The 21470-nt window shown below is 38.0% G+C and overlaps 1 protein-coding gene across 1 annotated transcript in view; it reads left to right on the top strand.

Moving 5' to 3' along the window:
- NCAPG2 (non-SMC condensin II complex subunit G2) overlaps positions 1–9561 on the top strand; it is a 34308-nt gene extending 24747 nt beyond the window's left edge. Inside the window, exons 21-27 of the mRNA XM_009898621.2 lie at positions 165–264; positions 1003–1187; positions 1922–2065; positions 3483–3586; positions 4490–4587; positions 4985–5087; positions 9461–9561. Coding sequence (XP_009896923.2) covers positions 165–264; positions 1003–1187; positions 1922–2065; positions 3483–3586; positions 4490–4587; positions 4985–5087; positions 9461–9512 — 786 coding nt within the window. The 3' untranslated portion in view covers positions 9513–9561. The remainder of the gene's footprint in view (positions 1–164; positions 265–1002; positions 1188–1921; positions 2066–3482; positions 3587–4489; positions 4588–4984; positions 5088–9460) is intronic.
- Positions 9562–21470: the final 11909 nt, after the last annotated feature.

A 21470-nucleotide genomic window follows, 5' to 3' on the forward strand; every position in this document is an offset into this window, starting at 1 on the left:
GAACTCCTGCTTTTCAAAGGTTGTGAACTGAATAACTCCCGGTAGATGCACCAGCTTTAAGGGCAAATTTGCCAAGATTTGGTAGATTTATTATTGTTGGGTTCTACTGAATAGTTACTTTATGTAAATTTTGTTTCTTTTATACTTTTGCATCTCTTTTCTAGACCTACCTGACAGTATGTAAAGATGTCGTAATGATTGGCTTAGGAAATGCCACGTTTCAAGCACGCCTTTTAGATATAGGTCTTTCAGTTATACAAACAGGTACAGTATTTTGTGTTAACATAAACATCTCCATCAGTACTTAGCTGACTTTTAGCATCTATAATCTGTTTCCAAAAAAAAAAACCTGTTTACAGTTTATGCTAGTGCCAGTGACACCAGAAAAGTCACAGCAGCTATTCAGGAAACTGAAAACAAGCAGAAAACCAACTCAGAACAATGTCACTGTTGTTAATGTTTCTTCCTTGCTCTTAGGTTTCGGCTATTACTACATAATGCAAAGGGGTTTGTGTGTATTTAGAAAGTGGGTTTTAATATATATATTTATATATATATATATGATATATTTATATCATATATATATTAAAACCCACTTTTATATATATCTCATATATATCATCAATATTGACGTTTATTGATCAGTATGCCTTAGGTGACAAGATTGTAGCAGTGTTTAAATCTGGGTTACATCTGTGAAGTTCCATCTACAGTACAGACAGAATTAGAGCTCAGCTCCTCAAGAAATATGCAGTTTTAATCCCTATACTTCAAGAATTGGAAGGAACACTGGATAATATTGATTATTAAAATATTGACTGACCTTGACCTCTATGAAAATTTCAGCTAAGGATGCTCAGAAATTAAATCATATATAAAGATACAGTTTACAAGTGTACTTGCAGACTATAACCATTTATGATATGTAACTGATTTCCTTCTAAGGTTGTAGCTGAAGAATATCCCATTCCGAATTTCATACTTTGTGGTATTTTTCTCTAGAGAGAGGTGGCTTTTGTGCTCCAGTGTTACTGTGTGCTCTAAAAGAAATTGTGGAGGCCTCTCTAATTCAGAATTTGGAGACGGATGAAGTGGCAAATCTTCACCATGCTGTACAGGCTGTCTTCCAGAAAGTTTTAGAATGTGTGGCATGCAGACTCAAGGAACAGCAGGAAAAAGGGATGCAGGTATCATACTACACTTGAAATTGCTACTTAGTGCATAGATGAAGCCATAGTTTTTTCACAGATGTGTTAGAGATTGTTATTTGAATCAAATCTGATAAAATGAGTTAAGTTTTCTAAGCTTCTGTGTTACCAATTTTTTTAAACAATCATTCTTCTCATTTTGACAGAAAAACTAGTTAGCCAAATGCTTGTTCTCCAGTCTAACAGTAATCCTGTAGGTTATTAATCTTGTCTGCAATTAAATGATCTTTCTCAATCCAGAGCAAAGATTTTGATTACCTATATTATGATGCTGGGAGAGAGGATAAATTATCATTATTTTATTCATTTATTTCAACGTGAATTATATGAGCTTCAAAACATGCCTGATGTCTTAAAGTTCTTCACATCATTCTATCTTCACAAAAAAAAAGTGTATCTTCTTGTATTTCATAGCAGAGATTAGAGAGGAGTGAGACAGGTGAATCACTCTAGAAAAAATGGTGATCTGCTTTTCAGGACTCCTGAAAAGTATTCAGTTCTTTTTTTGTTACAACCACTATTCTGTTTGTTTCTCTCAAATTTATGAGCAGACTTCCCAAATATGTTGCTGATTCCCCCTCCGATCTACCTCAATAGCTTTCAAGGTGTGATCTGCACATCTTCACAGAGAAGCTTGCTAATATATTTCAGTTATACTCAAGCAGTGTGAAAAAAATAAATGTGGTTTTTTTTTGTCTTTTTTGTGGTTTTAGTTGATTCACTCTATTCAAATGCCTCTTGGAAAATTCATGCATGCAGTGCAGTGCTGGCATTCCTATTGCCCAGCAGTTTGCAAAGGTGTACTCTCTACTCTCCTGGCAGCAATAATAGCAGAGATAAGTTACATGCTGCAGAAGGTAAGGTTCATGCTAACTTAGCTGGAGCTTTTGTTTGTTTTGGTTTGGTTTTCTTGTTTGTGTTTTTTACACTTCTTGCTTGTTAAATGTTATGTTGGAATAACAGAGCCTTGTTCAGAAGCATGACCTTTGTACTGCAGGTGAAGATATTGTGTGTGTCAGCATGGAACAAACAGGAAATGTTATTTGCCATAATTCTGCATTAGAATCATATACTCATAGAATCACCTGGTTGGAAAAGACCTTAAGATCATTGAGTCTAACCATAACCTAACATCTCCTTGTATACAACTGTCAGACTGTGTCCCACACACCTCATCTAAACACTTTTAAACATCTTCAGGGATAGTGACTCCACCACTTCCCTGGGCAGCCTGTTTCAGAGCCCAGTGACCCTTTCAGTGAAGAGGTTTTTCCCAATATCTAATCTAAACCCCCCTTAATGCAACGTAAGTCCATTTCCTCTCATCCTGTGACTTGGTATCTGGGAGAGGATTCCGCTGCATCTCTCAGATTTATGAGCACTGCCATGCAAGAGCAGACTTGATGCCTAGGTCACTGTCTGCCTTGGTCAGAAGAATTTACTCTGTGTTTCCATAATGGTCTGGCTGGGAGGTAGTTTCTGTGGTGCTGCGGTCTGCATTTGTGGCTAAGGCGCTGTTGGCACACCAGTTAGTTTTGGCTGTTGCTGAACAGTGCTTGCAGAATGTTGCAGCTTTCTCTCCCCTTCACCCCCTGCCCTAACTAAAAATAATAAACAGGCTTCAGGTGAGCAAGATGTTGAAAGGGGCACATAGCTGAGGCTGTTGACCCAAACTGGTCAAAGGCAGAGTGAAAATGTATGGTCTTCAATGATACTGCAGATACTCATAGATAATAAATGTTCATTGTGGTAAGTCATCTGAGCTGGGGTTTTCCCTGCCCCCGGGTTATTGTACTAGTAAATAAAAATTTAATTCTAATTAAATACTTGCCATGCTCTTCAGAGCTTGATACCAAAAAGAGCTGACACAGGGAGGCAGGAAAGCACTGGCACCTGAGTTATTTTTAGAGATTACATTTGCATGCTTAAACTGGGAGACACAAAGGATACTCATTTGTTTAGTAGGCTGTGCCTTTATAGCTCATGACCAACAGTGTAGTAAACTGAAGCCTCTATTCAGAACAACCATGGAGAATACTTGCCTTGATACAAATACTGTTTGTTTGGTTTAGGTTTAGCCTTTCTAATTGCAATTTGCTTTGTTTATTTGGACACAAGAGAACTGGGTTAAAGCTGTTCAAAAAATACACGTGAATGTTTCTTCTAATTATTTAAACCTTGGTTAGTGTGATTACTGAAATACAGATTTGCTTTGTTTTCTGCATGCATGTATTTCTTGATCTACAGCAGTTGGTGATGTTTCTTTTTTTTTAGGCTTCCAGTGAAAAAGACATAACTATACCAAAGACTATTTCAGAACTTCCTCCTCTTTCAAGCAGCTTAATGACAATAATTATGAAGTCAGTTAATGTTGTCAGGTAAATGTTTCTAAATTAATTTGTTCAGGGTTCTTGCTAATGTAGGATTTTATATGTTGTCAATAAAGATTTAATTTCTAAATTCAAATAAATTTTGAGAAACTAGATGCTTATTAAATTTATCCATACTGCTTTGTAATCTCTTTCTCTTAACATACTGCTTGTAGGCATTGACTGGGGAAAGAGGATTCCATGTTTTTAACTACTTCGAAGAGTGATTCTTATTTATAGGATTGCTCATGTAAATGAGTTCTTTCAACATACATCTTGGCTTGCTTCTTTCATAAGATATTTGTAAACATTAGTCCCCTTAATATAGGTGTATTTTGAGCCTGGTGATAAAATAGTTTACAAACAACAAGGCATAGTTCAGACTGTACATAAGCACGTTTTAGTTATACATTAACGCACTAGTACCAAAGCACTACAAAGGGAACGTTAGAAGACACCATGGTAGTGTAGTAACAGTTTAAAGTGCCTGAGGAGTTACTAACAAACAATTGAAGTCATATCATATATTTATTAAACTTCAGTAGAAACTTCAGTTAGAAATGTCAATACAAATCACGTGAGGTAAATTTCAGTAGAATCATTCAGGGGGGTTGACTTTCCCAAAATAGTCCACGAGCTTGTCATTTCTCTTCAGAGCTATTTATTCTTTATATAAACCTTTCATTTTCCTCCTAAGCAATTCATCATTCTGCTCAGATACTCTCAGCTCCAGAAGCAGCATGTAGTCTTCAGCTGGCCAAAACCCACTGCTCTGTCCTGCACAGTGTCTTTGAAGCTATGGTGGTGGAATAGCTTTGAAGCTGTGGTAGCATAATCACAAACTTGTTATTTTGAGTTCTGTTTTAAAAGGAACATAAATTGTAACAGATTTTTGCTTTATTTTTCCCTTAGGTCATTTTTAAATGAATTAATGGAATGCATTCTCTCTGGAGAAATTCAAGAGATTTTTAGGCTAACAGCTACTGTCTGCATTGTGATTGTAATTAAAGGTCAGACCATTTTTTTTGTTTTATTTTGTTGGGTTTTTTTTATGCACCATAATTTGAAAGCTGAGGTCTCGTATGCTCTAACAGGCATTCTTCTTCCTGTTGTTACCATTTTTCTACAGGATTTAAGATTATATGACTTTAAAATGATGCTGTTAAGCTTTCAATCTTTGTGTAATGAGTTTAAAAACATAACTGTCTGCTAACTCATAAGGTTGATCTCCATATTCTGACTTGCTGAAATACACACTAATTAATCCAGGACAGTGCAAATCTAATTTCGTATCTAATCTTCCATGAATCTTTTATGTTAAAAAATGATTCAGTGAAAATATGCAGGAGTTGTTTTTGTTAAATCATGATTTTTGTCAGCTTTTCAACATAATCTTATTTCAAATAGGTAAGCACAGAGCTTCACTTCTAATGGATATTGCACCTGCCCTTCAAAGGAAACTGATAACATGCAAGGATACTGCCACAGAAGAATCTGGTAGCACAGAAAGGTAAATGTGCTGTGGGAAATGAACACTAACCTCTCCTAGACCCTCTCTGCAATAATTGCCTACATAGTGCAGTCTGGGTGTTCTCACTGATTGAAAGGTTTAAAGTAGTGAGTAAAAAAAGATGCAGTATTGAGCCCAGCATAGCATTGAATTTCCTGCCTATACATTTGCTGTGATTGCAGTCTTTACATACTTAGTTTGAGGGGGTTGCATTTAATTTGAATGTGTCCTGACTTGATTCTGTATATCACTGGATTCAGTTCTGAAGTTCAGTTCCATTAGCAGCAGGTGTAAGACAAAGCCAAGTAGGCTATTTACTGTTTCTTATTGCTAGAAGATATTTCTCCCACATTTCAGCATTAAGCATACGGATCCTTATCTATGTAGATGGTAAAACTTTAACTAACAATGACTTGAAGGCTTTTCCATAGGTGATTTCATTTTGCTCTTCTGGGGGATTTTTGGTGTCATATCTGGTTGACTTTCAGATTTTTTGGGATAAGTTTCTTGAGAGTGATTGGCTACATTGTGTTTGGAATAATTTCTTTCAGGCCTGCCTGAGGTAGATAATCACTATGAGTGCTTTAGCCCCAAGTCTCAAGCTTAAGTCTAAAAATTTGTTGTCGCTAATTGAAGCCAATATTAAAGTTAAGAGATGCTGAGTTTATCAAGGAAGCCACTTGGGCTGTAACCATTCCTGTTGTGACACTTCAGCTCCTCAGTGTTTGCAGTTGAGCTGTCTGCAGAAGCTCAACAGCTACGCTAAGTGTTCCTGCAGTGCTAGAACTTTTAGAGGGCTGTACAGAAATATTTCTTTGGAACTGGTTCTGAAGTGCAGAAGGTAAATTGTATTTTTCCAGGAAACAAACCTGCCTGATAGTCAGGACAGTGCAACAGAGTAGCTGGGTTGTTGCTAACCAAATAGGCGCTCATTGGTTTCAAAATGCCAGTATATCCAAGAGAAGCAGGTATTGGGTAGCCTCCTTTAAAGCGATTTCATAAACTTAAAACTTTCTGTTCTAGTCCTTATAATATGCATGAGCCATTTCAGTTATGTACCACAAAAAATGAGAGGTTTTTACTTATTTTTTCAAAAAAGAAACAAAATCAAAACTAGTGTATGCTTCCACTTCCACTTCCATTTCTTGCCTGGCATAAGTCAACAGAAAACAGAAATTTTGCTGTCAAGACTCTGAGTGATTTTCGCATAGGGCATTGTGTTCACGTAACATAAAATTGATAAAGAACCAACAAAAGTCTCTTTAAAAAAAACACAAAACCTCACTACATAATTGGACGTCTAAATCTCAGAGTGACTTTATTTCCTGAGTAGATTGTTTTAATTAGTTGCTCAACTGTGAACAAATTTCTTTTGGCTAGGACCTAGTATAGAAACAAAAATAAAATCCTCTTTTTTTCCCCCCTATTAAATCATTTCATGCTGGGTTGCCAAGTGTTTCACTGGAATATTTTTAAAAATAATAATAATCTAGAAAAGAAAAGTGAGCAGCAGAGTATTGTGATGCAGCTTCCACTTCTTTCAATCAAGAGAGTAGAAAAAGCTGAGAAATTAAAGCAAATCTTAACATGATTAAATAAATAGCACATTAAAATGAATAATTGCTGCCACTTGAGTGCACTACTGACTATAAATTTCATGAAGAACACAGATAATTGCTTTATGAATCTCTATGATCATCTCTGCCCAGTGAACAGGGAGAAATCAACTTGGAAGTTGGGGCAGATGAAGAGCATAAGATGCTACACAGTATTTTAATTTTGTGATATATGAATGTCTACCTTTGTATAGTACAGAAGTAAGAGATAGTTGCAGATAAAATTAAAAGATGAGCGAAATGAACATGATGGGAAGTAGGTCCAACAAGAATCAGAACTGCAGTAGGTTAGCAAAATTCAGACACTATTGCCCAGCTTTGCAGAAGTGGGGAGGATTCATGTTTATGCAGGTGCATTGGGGATTTTTTTTCTCTTGAGAAGGGTAAAATAATTCATGCTGAAAAAAAAGATTAGGAGGAGGTTCTTCAATGATTAGGTTTTGCTTGACTAATTTAAAGCATGTTTGCACTTCCTCAAGACAGGCAGAACACTGGACTAGGCTGTGCCCCTGGTGTCTTCTAACATTCCATTTGTAGTGTTCTGGTACTAGTGTGCTAACGTATAACTGAAATGTGCTTACATGCAGTCTGAGCTATGCCCTGTTGTTTGTAAACTATTTTATCATCCTAACCTACTTACCAAACATCAAAATTGTAGTTATGGTATGCTGCAAGCTAGATCTCCGATCATTACTTTGAGCGCAGTCTTATCACTCTGCTGCAGTGATGCGTGCTAAAATATATTACTGTTTTCTTAACTCGTACTTAATAGTGTTATTACTTTTTGCTTCTGAATGCATTATCTTATAATACCTCCTTGAGGGATTATTTTATTTAATACCCAGGTATACCAGGAAATAGTGACATTCTTTAATTTCCCAAGAGACTTGGCATTCGGTGCCAGCAGCTTAAATTTAGACTTAGAAGTAATCTATTGCATATTAGCAAAGAAAGAAAAAAGTAAAAATGCTGTCTGGTGTAGTAATTAAAGTGCTGCCCTTAACCAAGGAATCCTTGCACTAATTCAGAAGTAAAACTTTTCATTGTAATTTAGTCTTCCCTCTTCAGCTGAGTTGACAGTTTAAGATGACCCTGTGGGTCTATTATTTTTAAAATGCTGTTCAGTGCACTTAAAAATTCTGGACAACATCTTGTATATGGAGAGGATTTCCTCAAGAGTAATGGTGCACACATTCGTTTAGTTTATAAAATGCAAATATTTATGCCTAGCAAAAAAAAAAAAAAAGAGACTAAAGCTGTCAGTGCAGTGATTTGGAGGCTAGAGAAAAATGTTCCATGTTCTATAAAACCAAATGTGCTATAGAATAATACCTTTTCCTTAATATTCTGCATTTACTTTTATTAGCACTTGAATAAATGGCTCTTGGGATTTAAATTTAGCTCATGGCTGTGCTGAAAGATATTTCTTCAGTATTATCATTATTGCACTCTCATTGCATCTGGAAATAATGATTGAATTGTTTTGTAACATAACTTTGTGTATGACTTGTCTGCTACCTGTCTTAAAGATCACTAGAGAGATACCTGGTATAGCTGACTTGAATTTGTCTGTTTGAGGAATCCTGCAGTTACTCTGAATCACAGCTCATTGTCCAGTGTGCTGCAGGTACATGGCCCCACGTTGCACATCTCTTGGTTTATTAGCCTTAAATTGTACCAAAATAAAATGTATACAAAATAGTATTGTGTGTGAAACCATAATACTTAACTAATTATAGCAGGATAATATAGTATATTACAGCACTAGCTTATTTTGGCAGTTGAGGTCCATGGTGGCTTAAAGGATCTAGAACTCTAAAGAGAAGCACAGGACTTAGCCCTGGCACTCTGAACTCAGCATGCCCTAACATCCAGTGCATTGCTGGGAAATGCAGTTACCTCTTGTGCTTCAGGTCTTGGTGTCTCCCTGACTCATTGTGATTAATGACTGGGTTGGGACATCAGTCTAGGGCTGTAATAAAAATACGGAGGAAAAAAATGCTTGAGAAATACAAGTGATGGAATCTTTTACAGAAGTAGCACAAAGGATAAAGTTTATGCTGGTTAATGGGGAAATGTTTTGAGAGAAGACCTAAGTGCCCATTTTTGTCTTTAGAGGATATTTTAGAGGAAATGGATATGTTAGAAGTTGCTTTTATATGCAATTACAAAGACCAGGTGAGTCGGGGAATGCAAGAAAACAGAGGGCCTGCCAGATGGGAATTTCAGAACTGACCTTTGGGTTTGTTTAGGGAATTATGTGAGGTGAGAGTTAGATGGGCTGTATGTGCAGCTGAAAGAGGCAGCTGCTAATAAGAATAGGATAGAAAGCACAGGCCAGGAAACTAGAAAAATTTATGAAGACAATAATGAGGGAGTAAGCACAAAAGTAGAAGAATGAGAAGTGGCCTTAGTATGAATTGTTGGTAAAGGATATAGCTGTTTATGTTTGAAAAAAGTAAAAAGCTGTGAAGAAAATGAGTGAGATCCTTAAACAGATGAAGAAATATTAGAAAATGTGCTTGAATTAACACAGTAATTTCAACTGGCTTGCTGCAGATCACACTATAGCTAGAGTTGATCAGCAGAAAAAAGAAAGAAACCTGCTCCTTCAAAAGTAATTTGTAAAGACATAACTAATATGCAATAACTGGTCAAAGGAATCATGTAGCTGTACTCTGTGGATCAAACAGTCAAGGACTGATTTACCGTTTTAGCATCCCTAATTCTGTTGTACATTGTTCTGTGCCATTTCAGAGCCCTCTGTGAATCATCTCTGAAAATTTTGGATGAAATTTTGAATCCATGACCGTGTGGAAGCTTTTGTCATGAAAATTAAAGGAAGGAAGATGTATTGGGGTTTTGTTATGTTTCTTTTTTTTTTTAAATCTATTGTCTTATAAACTTTTAATAAAGTTTGTTCTGTTATTCTGCACATTTAAAGCAGGCAAAATGTATAAAAGTGTATATAGAAACCATGTAATAGTAAACTTTTAAAAATAGCTGTAAATAGCTTCTTCTTTATAAAAATGTCTTATGGGGGGGGATGTAAAAAATCAGTATTTTCTGTAAAAACAATCATAATTGTATCTGGTGTACTTTGGGTTTGAGGTAGAACACCACATCCTCCTTGGGAATGCTATAGAGCTTATTCCTAGAGGTTCTGGAAATTTTATTTCAAGACACATGAAGGATGAATAGTGATTGAAAGCAACCATCAGGACTTCACCAGGGACAAATTCTGCCTAACCAACCTGATTTCCCTTCATTTTTTGGAAGAAGAGAACAGAAGATGTCATCTTTCCTGTCCTTAGCATAGACTTCTATATAGGCTTACACAGATACTTCCTTCTAGCCAAACTGGAGACAGGTGGACTTAAAAAGTGAGAACTGGTTGGACCATCAGACATGAAGAATAATGATGTTACAGTGTCAGGCTGAAAGCCAGCATTGCTCAGGGCAGCTACTCTAGCCAATGTTATTTAACCTTTTTATTACAAGCTTGGGTGATGGAATGAAATGCAACCTCAGTCTGCTGGCAGATGGCACCAGCTTGGGAACAATGTTTGATACACCACGGAATAGGGCTGTCCCATTCAATGGGTTCCTGATAAGCTGGACTTCAGATCCACAAATCTCGTGTTCAAAAAAGACACATGCTCTTCAACCTGTAGTGGACTAGCCCTGTAAACCAGCACAGGCAGGTGCAGAAGGATGATCTTACTGCTGTCCTCACCTACCTGGGTGAGAATAAGAAAAGATTTCTCAGAGGTACACTTGGAGAAACTATGAGGCCAGAGAAGCACCTTGTAGCAATAAAGTCTTCCATTATGAGAATGAATTGTCACTGGAAACAGAACAGGAACGGGTTCCTCGGAGAGGCTGTGGAACATCCATCCCTGGAGATGTACAGAACTTGACTGACCAGGACCTGACCATCATGCTGTCATGTTGAAGGTAGCCCTGCCTGAGCCAGGAATTGGACCTGATAATCTCCTGAGCTTCCTTCTACCTTCAATTTTCTTGTGTACTGCAGGGGAAATGCCAAACCTATTAAAGATATACTTGATTAGTACATAAATTGTTTTCTATTTAACTTTTTTGATAAATTAATACTACTAATGCAGGCAATGCAGACATGTAAGTCACTTTTTTTTCTTAATGCAACCATCTGCTCTCCTAAAACTAGTAACAGTCTGATTGCAGAATGGTATTTTGCCCAAATAGATACCTGTAAATTAGACGAACAAGCTCATGGTGCAGTTCAACCCCAGCCAGCAGCTAAGCACCACAGAGCTGCTCACTCACTCCACCATCCCCAATAGGATGAAGGAAGAATTTTAAGGGTGAAAGTGAGAAAGAAACTCTTGGGTTGAGAGAAAAACAGTTTGGTGGTTTAAAAAAATAGTATTTTTTTTGTAATTGTAGGAAGAGAGTTGGGGGGGAAAAAACCCAACAAACAAAAAACCCATAGCACCGACAACCAGAGAGAGAAAAGTAAATGCTAGGAAAGACAAAGTGAAAACAATTGCTCACCACCAACTGACCAATGTCCAGTCAGTCTCTGAGCAGCAGCCCCTCTCTTCCAACCTTCCCCTCCAGCCAGCTTTCATTGTTGAGCAAGGCATCATAGGGTATGAGATAACCTTTTGGGCAGCTGGGGTCAGCTGTCCTAGCTGTATCCCCTTGCAACCTGTTGCCCAGATCCAGTCTACTCTGGTAGGGCAGTGTGAGGAGTAGAAAAGACCTTGACTTTTTGTAAGCACTGCTCAGCAGTAGCTACACCATCCCTGTGTTACCATCACTGCTTCCAGCACAAATCCAAAACAGCCCCAATACTAGCTGCTCTGGTGAAACTGAACTCTACCAGCTCAAACCAGTACAGCTCACAATGCTGTGTTTTCATCTGGTTTAGAAGTTCCAGCAAATCCACAGCAAATTGGTCAGGCACAGACTCAAGGTAGCATACAGTGACCACACTCAGGCTGGGTATCCAACGCTTATTTATCTGTAATTAAGTGAAGTGCTTCTCACTATGTGCCTATACAAATGGCTTCTTGAGGTCCCCAATGTTACTGAGTGGCACTGAAATGGAAATTAGCAAATTTAGCTAAATTAAGACAGACTCCTCATTCTTGATTAAGATTTGTGTACAGTGCTCTACCCCCATCTGTCTAAACAGGCATCTGCTGTGCTGGTTTTATTTCTGTGGTAATGACTGATATTTTTTTTTCTAGTGTCTGCTCTGGTTAAGTACAATGAGCTGCCTTCACCCTGCTTTACATCAAATTCTCACTTGACCTTAGTGCATAAAACTTCCCTACTGGATAAAAACTTGTTTAGATGAACTGTTGATACATAAAAGCAATCAAATTCTTAACAAACAACTGTCAAGTTTTGCAACGGGGAAGCCAGTTTGAGTATGGACTCAAGAATTCCAGAAGAATTTACCTTATCCACAACAGAAGCCCCAGCAAAAAGCCTAATGCTGCCACAGCAGGTATCTGTAGATCTGCCAACTGCTTATCTATCCACATCTTTATAAAAACTCTCTTTGGCCTCCATTTTTCTACATCTGTTAACAGGCAGGTGTTCCAGTAATGACCTTTTAAATCTTCTGATTATACAAATTGCTTAATGAATATGTAAATCACAGTTTCTTTCTGGTTTTTTTTTTTGCTTCTCAGTCTTTGCTCATAGATTAGAAAGAAGCCCAACTGACTGCCTTGTTTCTCCTCCTCTAACTTTGTTTTTTCAGGTATCATTTTTCATGGAATATTTGTTACAGAGGTGATATTCCTGAGCCTGAAAGAAATAATGGTAATACCAACATCAGAAATACGCTGATTTCTTCTGAAGAACTCTGAGGTGATAGTGCTAGGAAGGGTAAGAAAATCTAAACTTTTGTAATCCTGGTGGCTGCTACTCAAGTGGTTCTCCAGGGTGCTGAAATAATTTTGTGTTAGTCCTGCAGCCGGTGTGTAGATTGCAGCTCACTTTCCAGTTCAGCTTTACTGTAGCTGCTCTGACAAATGGAAGAACTTTGGCTTTCTGCAACACAAATAGTGACGTTCTTGGGGAGTCCTTGAGCCAAGGTCTTGGCAGTGCTTTCTCCTTTGGTCTTTGTGGCATGTTTCATAGAAATAGATTAAGGTTAGGTTTTGCCTGCTTACTGGAACAGGCTGCCCAGAGAGGTTGTGGAGTCTCCTTCTCTGGAGACTTTCAAAACCTGCCTGGGTGTGTTCCAGTGTAACCTACTCTAGGTGATCCTGCTCCATCGGCGGGGTTGGACTAGATGATCTCTCTGAAACCTTGCCAGGATTGTTAAAAACCACAAGTATTAGCAACTTTATTTTCTCAGAATAGCATCTAAAGCAAAATTAACAGCATCTGTAAGAGGCTATGAACCCAATTAGACCAATCCAAGAAAGTACTTCAGAAAACATACAAAAAAGTGAATCCAGTTCCAGTTCTAAGCTAATGACAGCATGACTTAAGTTCTCCTACTGTCCCACTGATGGAAAGCCCTTTTTACTGAAGGAGCTCATTTTAGTAATCATAATGGCAAAAGCAGTGTCCTTTCTTACACCGCACTCTAAGATTGGACACTACTCACACAGAGGATAAAGAAAAAGATTATACTCTCAGTATTTTCTCAGTTCCACCCAAAGAGACGTTCTAAGGCTTATTCTTTATTTAAAAGCAGCCCTTTATTCAAAGTGGCCATCCTTTATGACAAAAATAGAGTTACCTTTCTCTGATCTTCTCTTCCCACATTGCCTCTCATGGACTACTGCTCTTGATCTGCTGGGTGGCTGTTTTCATGTAGCTGTCCACACACTGTGTGTCAAATAGATTTACAGTGAAAGCTGTTTCTGTCAACTGCCTTAGAGTCAGTCATGGGACTTAGCAGATGAATTTGCCCTTGTACTGGAGCTGCTAGGGGAATGCACAGTTTGATGACCACAATAGCCAATCCTCTTCAATCCACACTGGATTCCTGCAACAATATTCAAACTCAAGGACATCAGCACAAATGTCTTAGCCTCATACTGTATGGTGTACTATACATCTGTGGCCCAAGAATCTGATTTCTAAATGGCAACAACAACAACAAAACCTTCCAGTGTTTATCAGATTATGTTAATTTTTTTACTTTTTTAGACATCTGCTATTGTCAGAATTAGAAAGTCAAAGTTATGCTACGAGTGAAAACAAAGAAAGGGAACAATTATCTGCACTGAAGCTGAGAAGTGCTTGATGCAAGAAAACGAGAGAAATTATCAAGGGATCTGATTACAGCCTCCTGATTCACTGATTTGATCTACACTGGACTCGACAGCAATATTTGCCTCCTGAGCCATCCATCACAGCTCAGCCAGCCTCTGGGGAATTCTTATCTTCCCAGTTACGATCACAGAGCCTTAACCTGCCTGAGCAGCACAGAGAGATCAGGGAATCTATCTTGCATTTATCAGTGTATCATGATCCATTGATTGAATGCTTAAAAGCAGCCTTGTTTCAATGCACTCTAATATTAGAAAGCATTCTGTGCTACCTGATGAAAGACTCTCCTGTGTAATTAGCACATCTGAACAGGTGTGATGCTTTTGGCTCTGGAAATACACTGACTTTGTGCAAGAATTTATATATGGAAACAGCTTTATCTTTTTGAACTCATGGCAAGGGGAAAGAGGAGAATTCTTTTCACAAATCTATTGTGAAGATCATCTTCATCCCTTTAGTTCTGCCTTCCTGTTGCAGTTCCACTTTAGGATAGCTCTTTCACCTGTAATTTTATTCAACTGCTAATGAAAGAAAATACCAGTACCAAGGTTATTTTTGTCTTAGCATTCTTTCTGTGTTTCATGTCATGCTTGCCAGTAGAATTTTGTACCTTTGCTGCTTTATCACTGTGATATTCCTTTTTTTTCAGTGATAATACAGGAGATCTAATGATGGAATACTAAATATCCATCATAAAACCCAAAGCAGGAACTTTGTTCATCTCTCTTATGAATCGTCTGGAGAAATTTCCTGGAGAAGTTTCCCAAGGTGGGACTTCATTCCTGTTAGTGGATTTCTTTTGAGCACAGTGGAGCCCAGGCCAGGCCCAGGCTCTAGACACATACTAGTGAGGTATGCAGGGGACCTGTGAGGGAGGGAACTCCCAGTGACAATCCCAATTCTGACTGCCCTCCCTAGCCCTCACTATGCTACTTCTGTGTGGCTGCTGTTGCTCAGCCACCCTCATTCCTTTATTCAGTGAGTGGGACTTCAGCACAGTATCTTTCTTTTACCCCTATTCCCTTTTGTGTTTTTCACAGGCTAGGGGCTCCAACTTCATCCTAGTTTTCTGACACTAAAGAGGCTAACTGTAGGTTAGGATGGCATAAGGAGATATGAATTTTAAAACAGTAAGATTTTTGCAGCATGGCCCGCTTTTCCAAAGTTGGTAGTCACTCCTTGGCTTTATCAAGAGCAGTGTATCCACATTCATTAACACTATTGCATAAGAAAATAGTTCTGTATGACTCAACCACTTAGTCATATACCATAAGGTCTATTATATGGAGCAGAAAAGTTAATGGAAAATGCTCAGCCTAGGAAGAAGACTCCCTCGAGAAGTCAAGTAAGTGTTTTTACTTGGTCTTTGATGCTCTATTGGAACACTGAACTATCAAAGAAAGCAAAGGGAAGGCTTTTTAAAGGCTTTTCTCTCTTTATTTTCAGAACAGAAAACGAGCATCCTGTCTCTTCTGTCATTCAACTTATAATAACTTTACCAGAACCTCCGACTATTCTTAATGTAATCTTGTACTTACAAAGAGACATAATGTAATTTCAGTGTAGTCCAAACAACGTTTAATTCCCCAACAGTAATTACCATGAACTGCCCCTACTTTTTTGGTTTGTTTGTTTTCTGGTTACAGCATACTCTCAGTAACCTTCCTTGAAATGAAACACATCACAGGCAATCATCCAAGCAGTCCTGTACTCTGCAATATCAGAATGCCTTGAGCAAGGTTTTCTAATGTTTTTACAATAGAAAATGTGTACTTGATAAGCATTAAGCTATAAAAGTGAAGTGAAAATTGTCTGAGCTTGGTCATTCCTGCTCCATTCTGAGCTGTCAAACATATTGTTCAGTTCTAGATTTCCTCCCAGGATATTTCTCAACAATACTCCAAATTTATAGTCATACAACAGCTATAGCAAATATTCTAGCCTCTAGCTCACCACCAGACTTGCTTTTGTCTGTTACAGTAAGCAGCACATTTCCTGGATAGAACATATAGAGAGGATGAGCTTAACTCACAAGCATGTTATAACTTTAGTAATGAGCAGCCAAAGCAAGAGAGGCATGCTAGAGAAAGAGATGGAGAGGAGCTCGAGTGGGTTCTTGACTGTCTGCTGTCCCACACTTCCTCTCATCATAGCAAGGGGCTGGAAGATGGAAGCATTCACCATTTGCACTTTGTGAAATCAAATCCTCCCTGGTATGTAACACACAAAAGCATGGCTTTAAGAACACTGTTAGAGCTGAAAAGTCAGGCACTCAGAAGTGAGGAGGCATGAAAATGAAGATATGCAGAGTTCTAATCTCACCTTTAGTTACCAGTTGGATGACTTGGTATCTTTAATTACATTAGACAATTACTTATTCTACACAAACTGTTCCTCACTCAGTGCTCAGCCTGTATCTGGTCTATAGATTCAAAACCTTTGCTGCTGACATCACAGCAAGGACCCAGTGCTTTTCTTCCACTATTGTTCAACATACAGCTCTGCACTTAAATCTGTTGCCATGCCCAGCTCTGAGGACAGACCTGTTAACTTCTGCTATGGTGTTACTATGGAACTATGCACTGCAGTCTCAGAATTTCACAGTGATTCATCTTTCCAACTCCCTGTAGGTTTACTTATCACCATTTCACAAATGTATACTGAGACTGAGTTTAAAAATTTCTGTGAATTTTGGGAACTCGGTATAAGATGTTACATTGTATAGCACTTGTCACCTCAAAGCACCCTTATCCAGCTGCAGTTGTGGATGCTTAGCATATGAATCAGATTTTAGGTTCTCAAGTCAGACACAGAAAGTGAGTGATACATAACCAGAGCTCCCCAGCAGCTTTAATCAACCACTAGCCTATTCCTTTGGAAAGACAAAGTGCAGTAATCTCATTCATCCTTTAATTTAGCACAAGAGGAGTGGATATCTCAGAGGGTTGGTTATAGGTTGTAAAATCCATTCATCACATAGAAAATCTTACAGATTCTACAGATAACACCAGAAATGTTTAACTGCTTCTGAACTTCCATTAAAAGCGTCTAATTAACTTAAAAATTTTGCTCCCTATTGACATTTCAAATCAATTTTGATCAGTGGTGACCAAATATAATTATTTGTTGCACACCCAGGAGTTTCAGCCTGGTTTTCAAAGAACAAGAACCCATTCTCAAAAAACATTTACTACTGTCTGATCCTTTAATCTAGTTATGCCATCTTGATATGCTTAGACAGTAAGTTTTTCATCTGTGCTAAGAACTATAAATGCACATGAAAATTAGTAGGACTTCAGGTGGGTTTGATTTTGAAATCTGTCTCCAGTAGCTTCAAGATAGACAAGTCACAGTTTAGCCTCTATGTTGATCTGATATGATGATGGGCATTAGCAAGAAATCAAGCTTTTGTCAGTTAAAGAGGACCAGCTCTAGCGCACATCAGTGGCCATCCCTTTCCCAGTGAAGCCCAAATTCCCTTTCATGGCCTGATACTAGATACAAAGATGCCGGAAATGTCCTTAGAGTTTAGATTCATCAGTTACTGGCCTGTCTTGAGACAATAGTCTGTTCTTCACAGTTTCTGAACATCCATAGATTGTTACTTGCAGGTTGCTTCATGCCACGTTTTCTTTCTCTGCTACTAGTTCTATGTCAAACACAGCCGTAGCACTGTTTAATGTAGGTACCACCATAAGTGGTATTTGAGTAAGTCAGATAGAATTTTAAATGAACCTCAAATACATTTGGGTTCAATCCAGAACTGAAATGTCTCCACTTACAGAAGCTGCTCTCTTCAGCATCCCTAGCAAACCAGCAGAAGAGATTATGGAAATTTTCCTCACAAGCCCAAACTACTATGCATACTGAAGTGGCTGATCTGGTACCAAGGGCTCCTATAGCTTCAGAAGTCAGCTCAGAACATGCTACCCTAAGCACTCATATACACAGATGTTTAGGCCTTCAGTTAATGTAAGTCACATTTATAGTTTTCAGTTAATGTAAGTCACATCTCCTGCTATTCTCACAGGTAATTTTCTCTAGCTACATTTCATCTCTTAGGCCCTGAACACTCCATTTTAGGCTCCATTCCAACTGTTCTTTCCAGCAACACATAAAAACCATTATCATTCAGTTACAGCAGAGGGAATAAAAGACCAGCTCACAGCTTGCCAGTCATAACTAAAATCAACCTACTTTTTTTTCTTTTCCTTTTTTTAAACTTTATCAGTCATACAGCTGCACAGTTCTCAAGGACTTTTCTTTCTGGCTCCGTGCTGAACTCCTGTTCCTCAGTGAAATATCTAGAGTGAAACTTTCAGCGTGCTCCAGCATGAAATCAACAGCACGTTAAAACGCTATTCCTAGATACCACTGACTTGCTGTCATGTTCATAAAATCAATCCTACCACACTTTTCCATTAAGCAATCTGACACCTTCTAGACCCTGCAAATACTCATGTTCACACTAACCTGAATTCAGTAGGAATTAATTTAAAGATCTCAAAAGGCTCTTCAATTTTTATAGATATGAAATAATGAATATTGACATTCAATAATTTCTGTATTGAGTGCTAAAACGCTTGCAAGCAATTTTAGTTCGTGTTCTATAATTGAGAAAGAAAGATCACAACCACTCTGATATGACCTGGAACTACACCTTTTCATAGCAGTGAAAGATTTCTCCCTTTAGGAACTCTCCATTCCATTAATAAACATACATCTTAAAGCTCTGCCAAGATATCTAGGTTACTGAATCTTAGATAAACTGCCTGATAGATGCTGTTCCCTGTGGAATGTGGACCCATTAACAGGACAAATGATCTGCAATTAATGTGCTCAGAAGCCTTGATTTGGGGAGAGAAGGGGACGCAGTGGGGACAGGAGGAGGAGAAGAAGAAAGAAAATTAAGGTAATTTTAATGCCCTTTCATTTTTTTTTAAGGACATGTTTGCCTGTGCAGGTAGACTGTGTTCAGCATAGCTGGAACTGACCTTTTGTTTGGGTTCTTCTTTATACTTCGTTAAACTGACAAATAGCTCTGTGACCCTTAGACAAAATGTGCAGTTCTCCCCTATACAAATACACACATACAACATCTACAGTCCAGAGGGTGTATCTATACTTGTATATATAATTCCCATTTGTAATTAAAAAACAGACCTGCAAGGGCTTACAAACATGACCTTAGTAATGAAGTACACTGTGAAACTCAGATGCTGCCTTTGTGGTTTATTATCCTTATATTTAGCCTTCAACTATCATGTACTATTTTAATCCTGTTTACAACATTTTACTCTTAGCACTTAATTACTTGTAAGTGTATAACTATTGAGAGCATTTTCCTTTTGTGTATTTTTATGCCTAAGTCTAGGCAAGCTCTGCTTTAACTGAATGCTCTGTTTTTTTCACCCCCACCCAATTTTTGGTTTGTGTGATTCTAACATCTTTTCTTCTTACATCTGAAAATTCTATCATTAACTCAATTCCCAGCTTCTTAATTCATTACTCCTAATATTTCATTTTAAAGAGCAGTAAATCAACAAAATAAATCCCATATTCATCTCCTTTCCTCTTCCATGCTAAACTACTCCTGCCCACCAATGGCTTTTATAGCAGGGCTGTTTGCTTTTGATATACCCTCAAATAGCTCAGCAAAATCGGGAAGGGCTGACCTTATTGCCCAATGGTTAGATCATGCCCTTGAATCAATCAGAGCAAAAATCTGAAGCTTTAAAATCTCAGGTCATGCAGGTGTCCTGGCTAGTGGGCAATTAGCCATTCTGGGATAATTTCTGTTCCTTTTTGGATCTTTTTCTGGCCCTTACTGAAGTATTTTTGATTAAAACATGTATGTTTCTCAAAAAAAAAATGTAGTCAGACAACCCAGCATTTTCAAAGAGAAAACTGCTTCCTTGAAAAATTCCTTTTCAGCTGTGCTTCCCATGAATAAGGATGCAATTCTTTCATATGTATAAAATCATGTAGATTATCCAGCTCAATTTTTCACTTTGCTTAGCATGTTTGTCACATCTATATGGGCACCATATAAAGACTCATTTCCAGCAATTAAGAACCTGCTAAACTTCCAGATGTTATTCACTGTGCTAAAATGTTCAGATCTGTAATTTCCAATGTCATTCTTCCATATAGCCTCACATTCCCCTCCAGACACATTAGCAACAGTGAGCTGATATTCTACCCTCTCAACACCATTCAGTATCTTTACTAGTTTAGAATCCCTTACCGAAAAGATTTAAATATGCCCTCACAGAAGAACTTAGTGAATACGCTCTTCCAAAACTATGAAGTCCTGTGGGGTTTGAGTCCCACACCCCTGACTTCAACAACTGACTAAATGTTCTCATTTTTCCAGTAATGTTCACAAATTACTTATTCCCTTTAGGATTTCTTTTTCCTCCATTCAGAAACTTGCTGAAAACTCAGCAATAAAACCTCACAAGGTTGGTAGACCTAAACATGGATGCTTACAAACTATTAAAAGCCTTGGCACTGAGAAATGTCTTGAGAGAATGTCTAGGAACCAGCAAGGAACCTGCATGTGTCACAACATGTTATTTACACTGTGATTCTGTTACTCATCTAATTTACACACAGACTCCAGTGTTGCAGATTTTACACGTCATTAACAAAATTCATTATACCTAGTGCCACTGACTTCAATCTGTCTGTTCCTGAGGCTTCAAGAGAGATCTGTGTATCTTTGCTAGCTACAGCCTACTATAAAACTGTAAAATACAACCAGGCAGGGAATGCTTGGTACTTTCCAGTCCTGAGAATTGCCATTTGTGCAAGATCTAAATATCCAATTCACCTACCAATTGGCTCTTTACTCTTTCCTTGACATCCTACTCCTGTATAACTAACCTACTAACCTTGTTTACTGTCTTAGATAAATTTCCTTCCTCTCTTGATTTTTCATGTTGCTTCATATGCTTTTGAACGGATGTCATTGTTTTCCTAGTTCTCTGCAGGGAGTAGCTGTAACAATTTTAATTTCCTTTTAAAACCTGCACAGTATTTGACCATAAATTCACAGGACCTATGCAAATCACTTCATTGCAGAGCTCCAATGGCTTCCAGGAACACCACTGCCATATTTTGACAAACACCTTATTCTCTCACTGTGCCTGCCGTTTGCTCTTTTCTTACCTTCAGTTGTTTTGCAGTTCTCTGCTAATTCAGATGACCTTTTCCCTTGTTCCTACTACTAGCTTTTAAAGCCAGATAGTTTGCATAACCCATGAGAATATACTAATTTATGTTTCAGCACTTTCATTTCTCATTTTGTCCTTTCCATTGAATGCTTTTCCCTCCTTTTTTGGTCTCTCCCCTTTCAGTGCTCGGATTTCTCTCAGAGTTGTCAAAATTGATTTTCCTGAGGTAAAAGGACCTTTTGGGTTAGTGAAACCACTCCCCTGCAAAATGTAAGCAAACGTGTAACAGACCTTGAAAAGAC

The sequence above is a fragment of the Dryobates pubescens genome, chromosome 21 (genome assembly GCF_014839835.1).
Source record: "Dryobates pubescens isolate bDryPub1 chromosome 21, bDryPub1.pri, whole genome shotgun sequence".
Classification (NCBI taxonomy): domain Eukaryota; kingdom Metazoa; phylum Chordata; class Aves; order Piciformes; family Picidae; genus Dryobates; species Dryobates pubescens.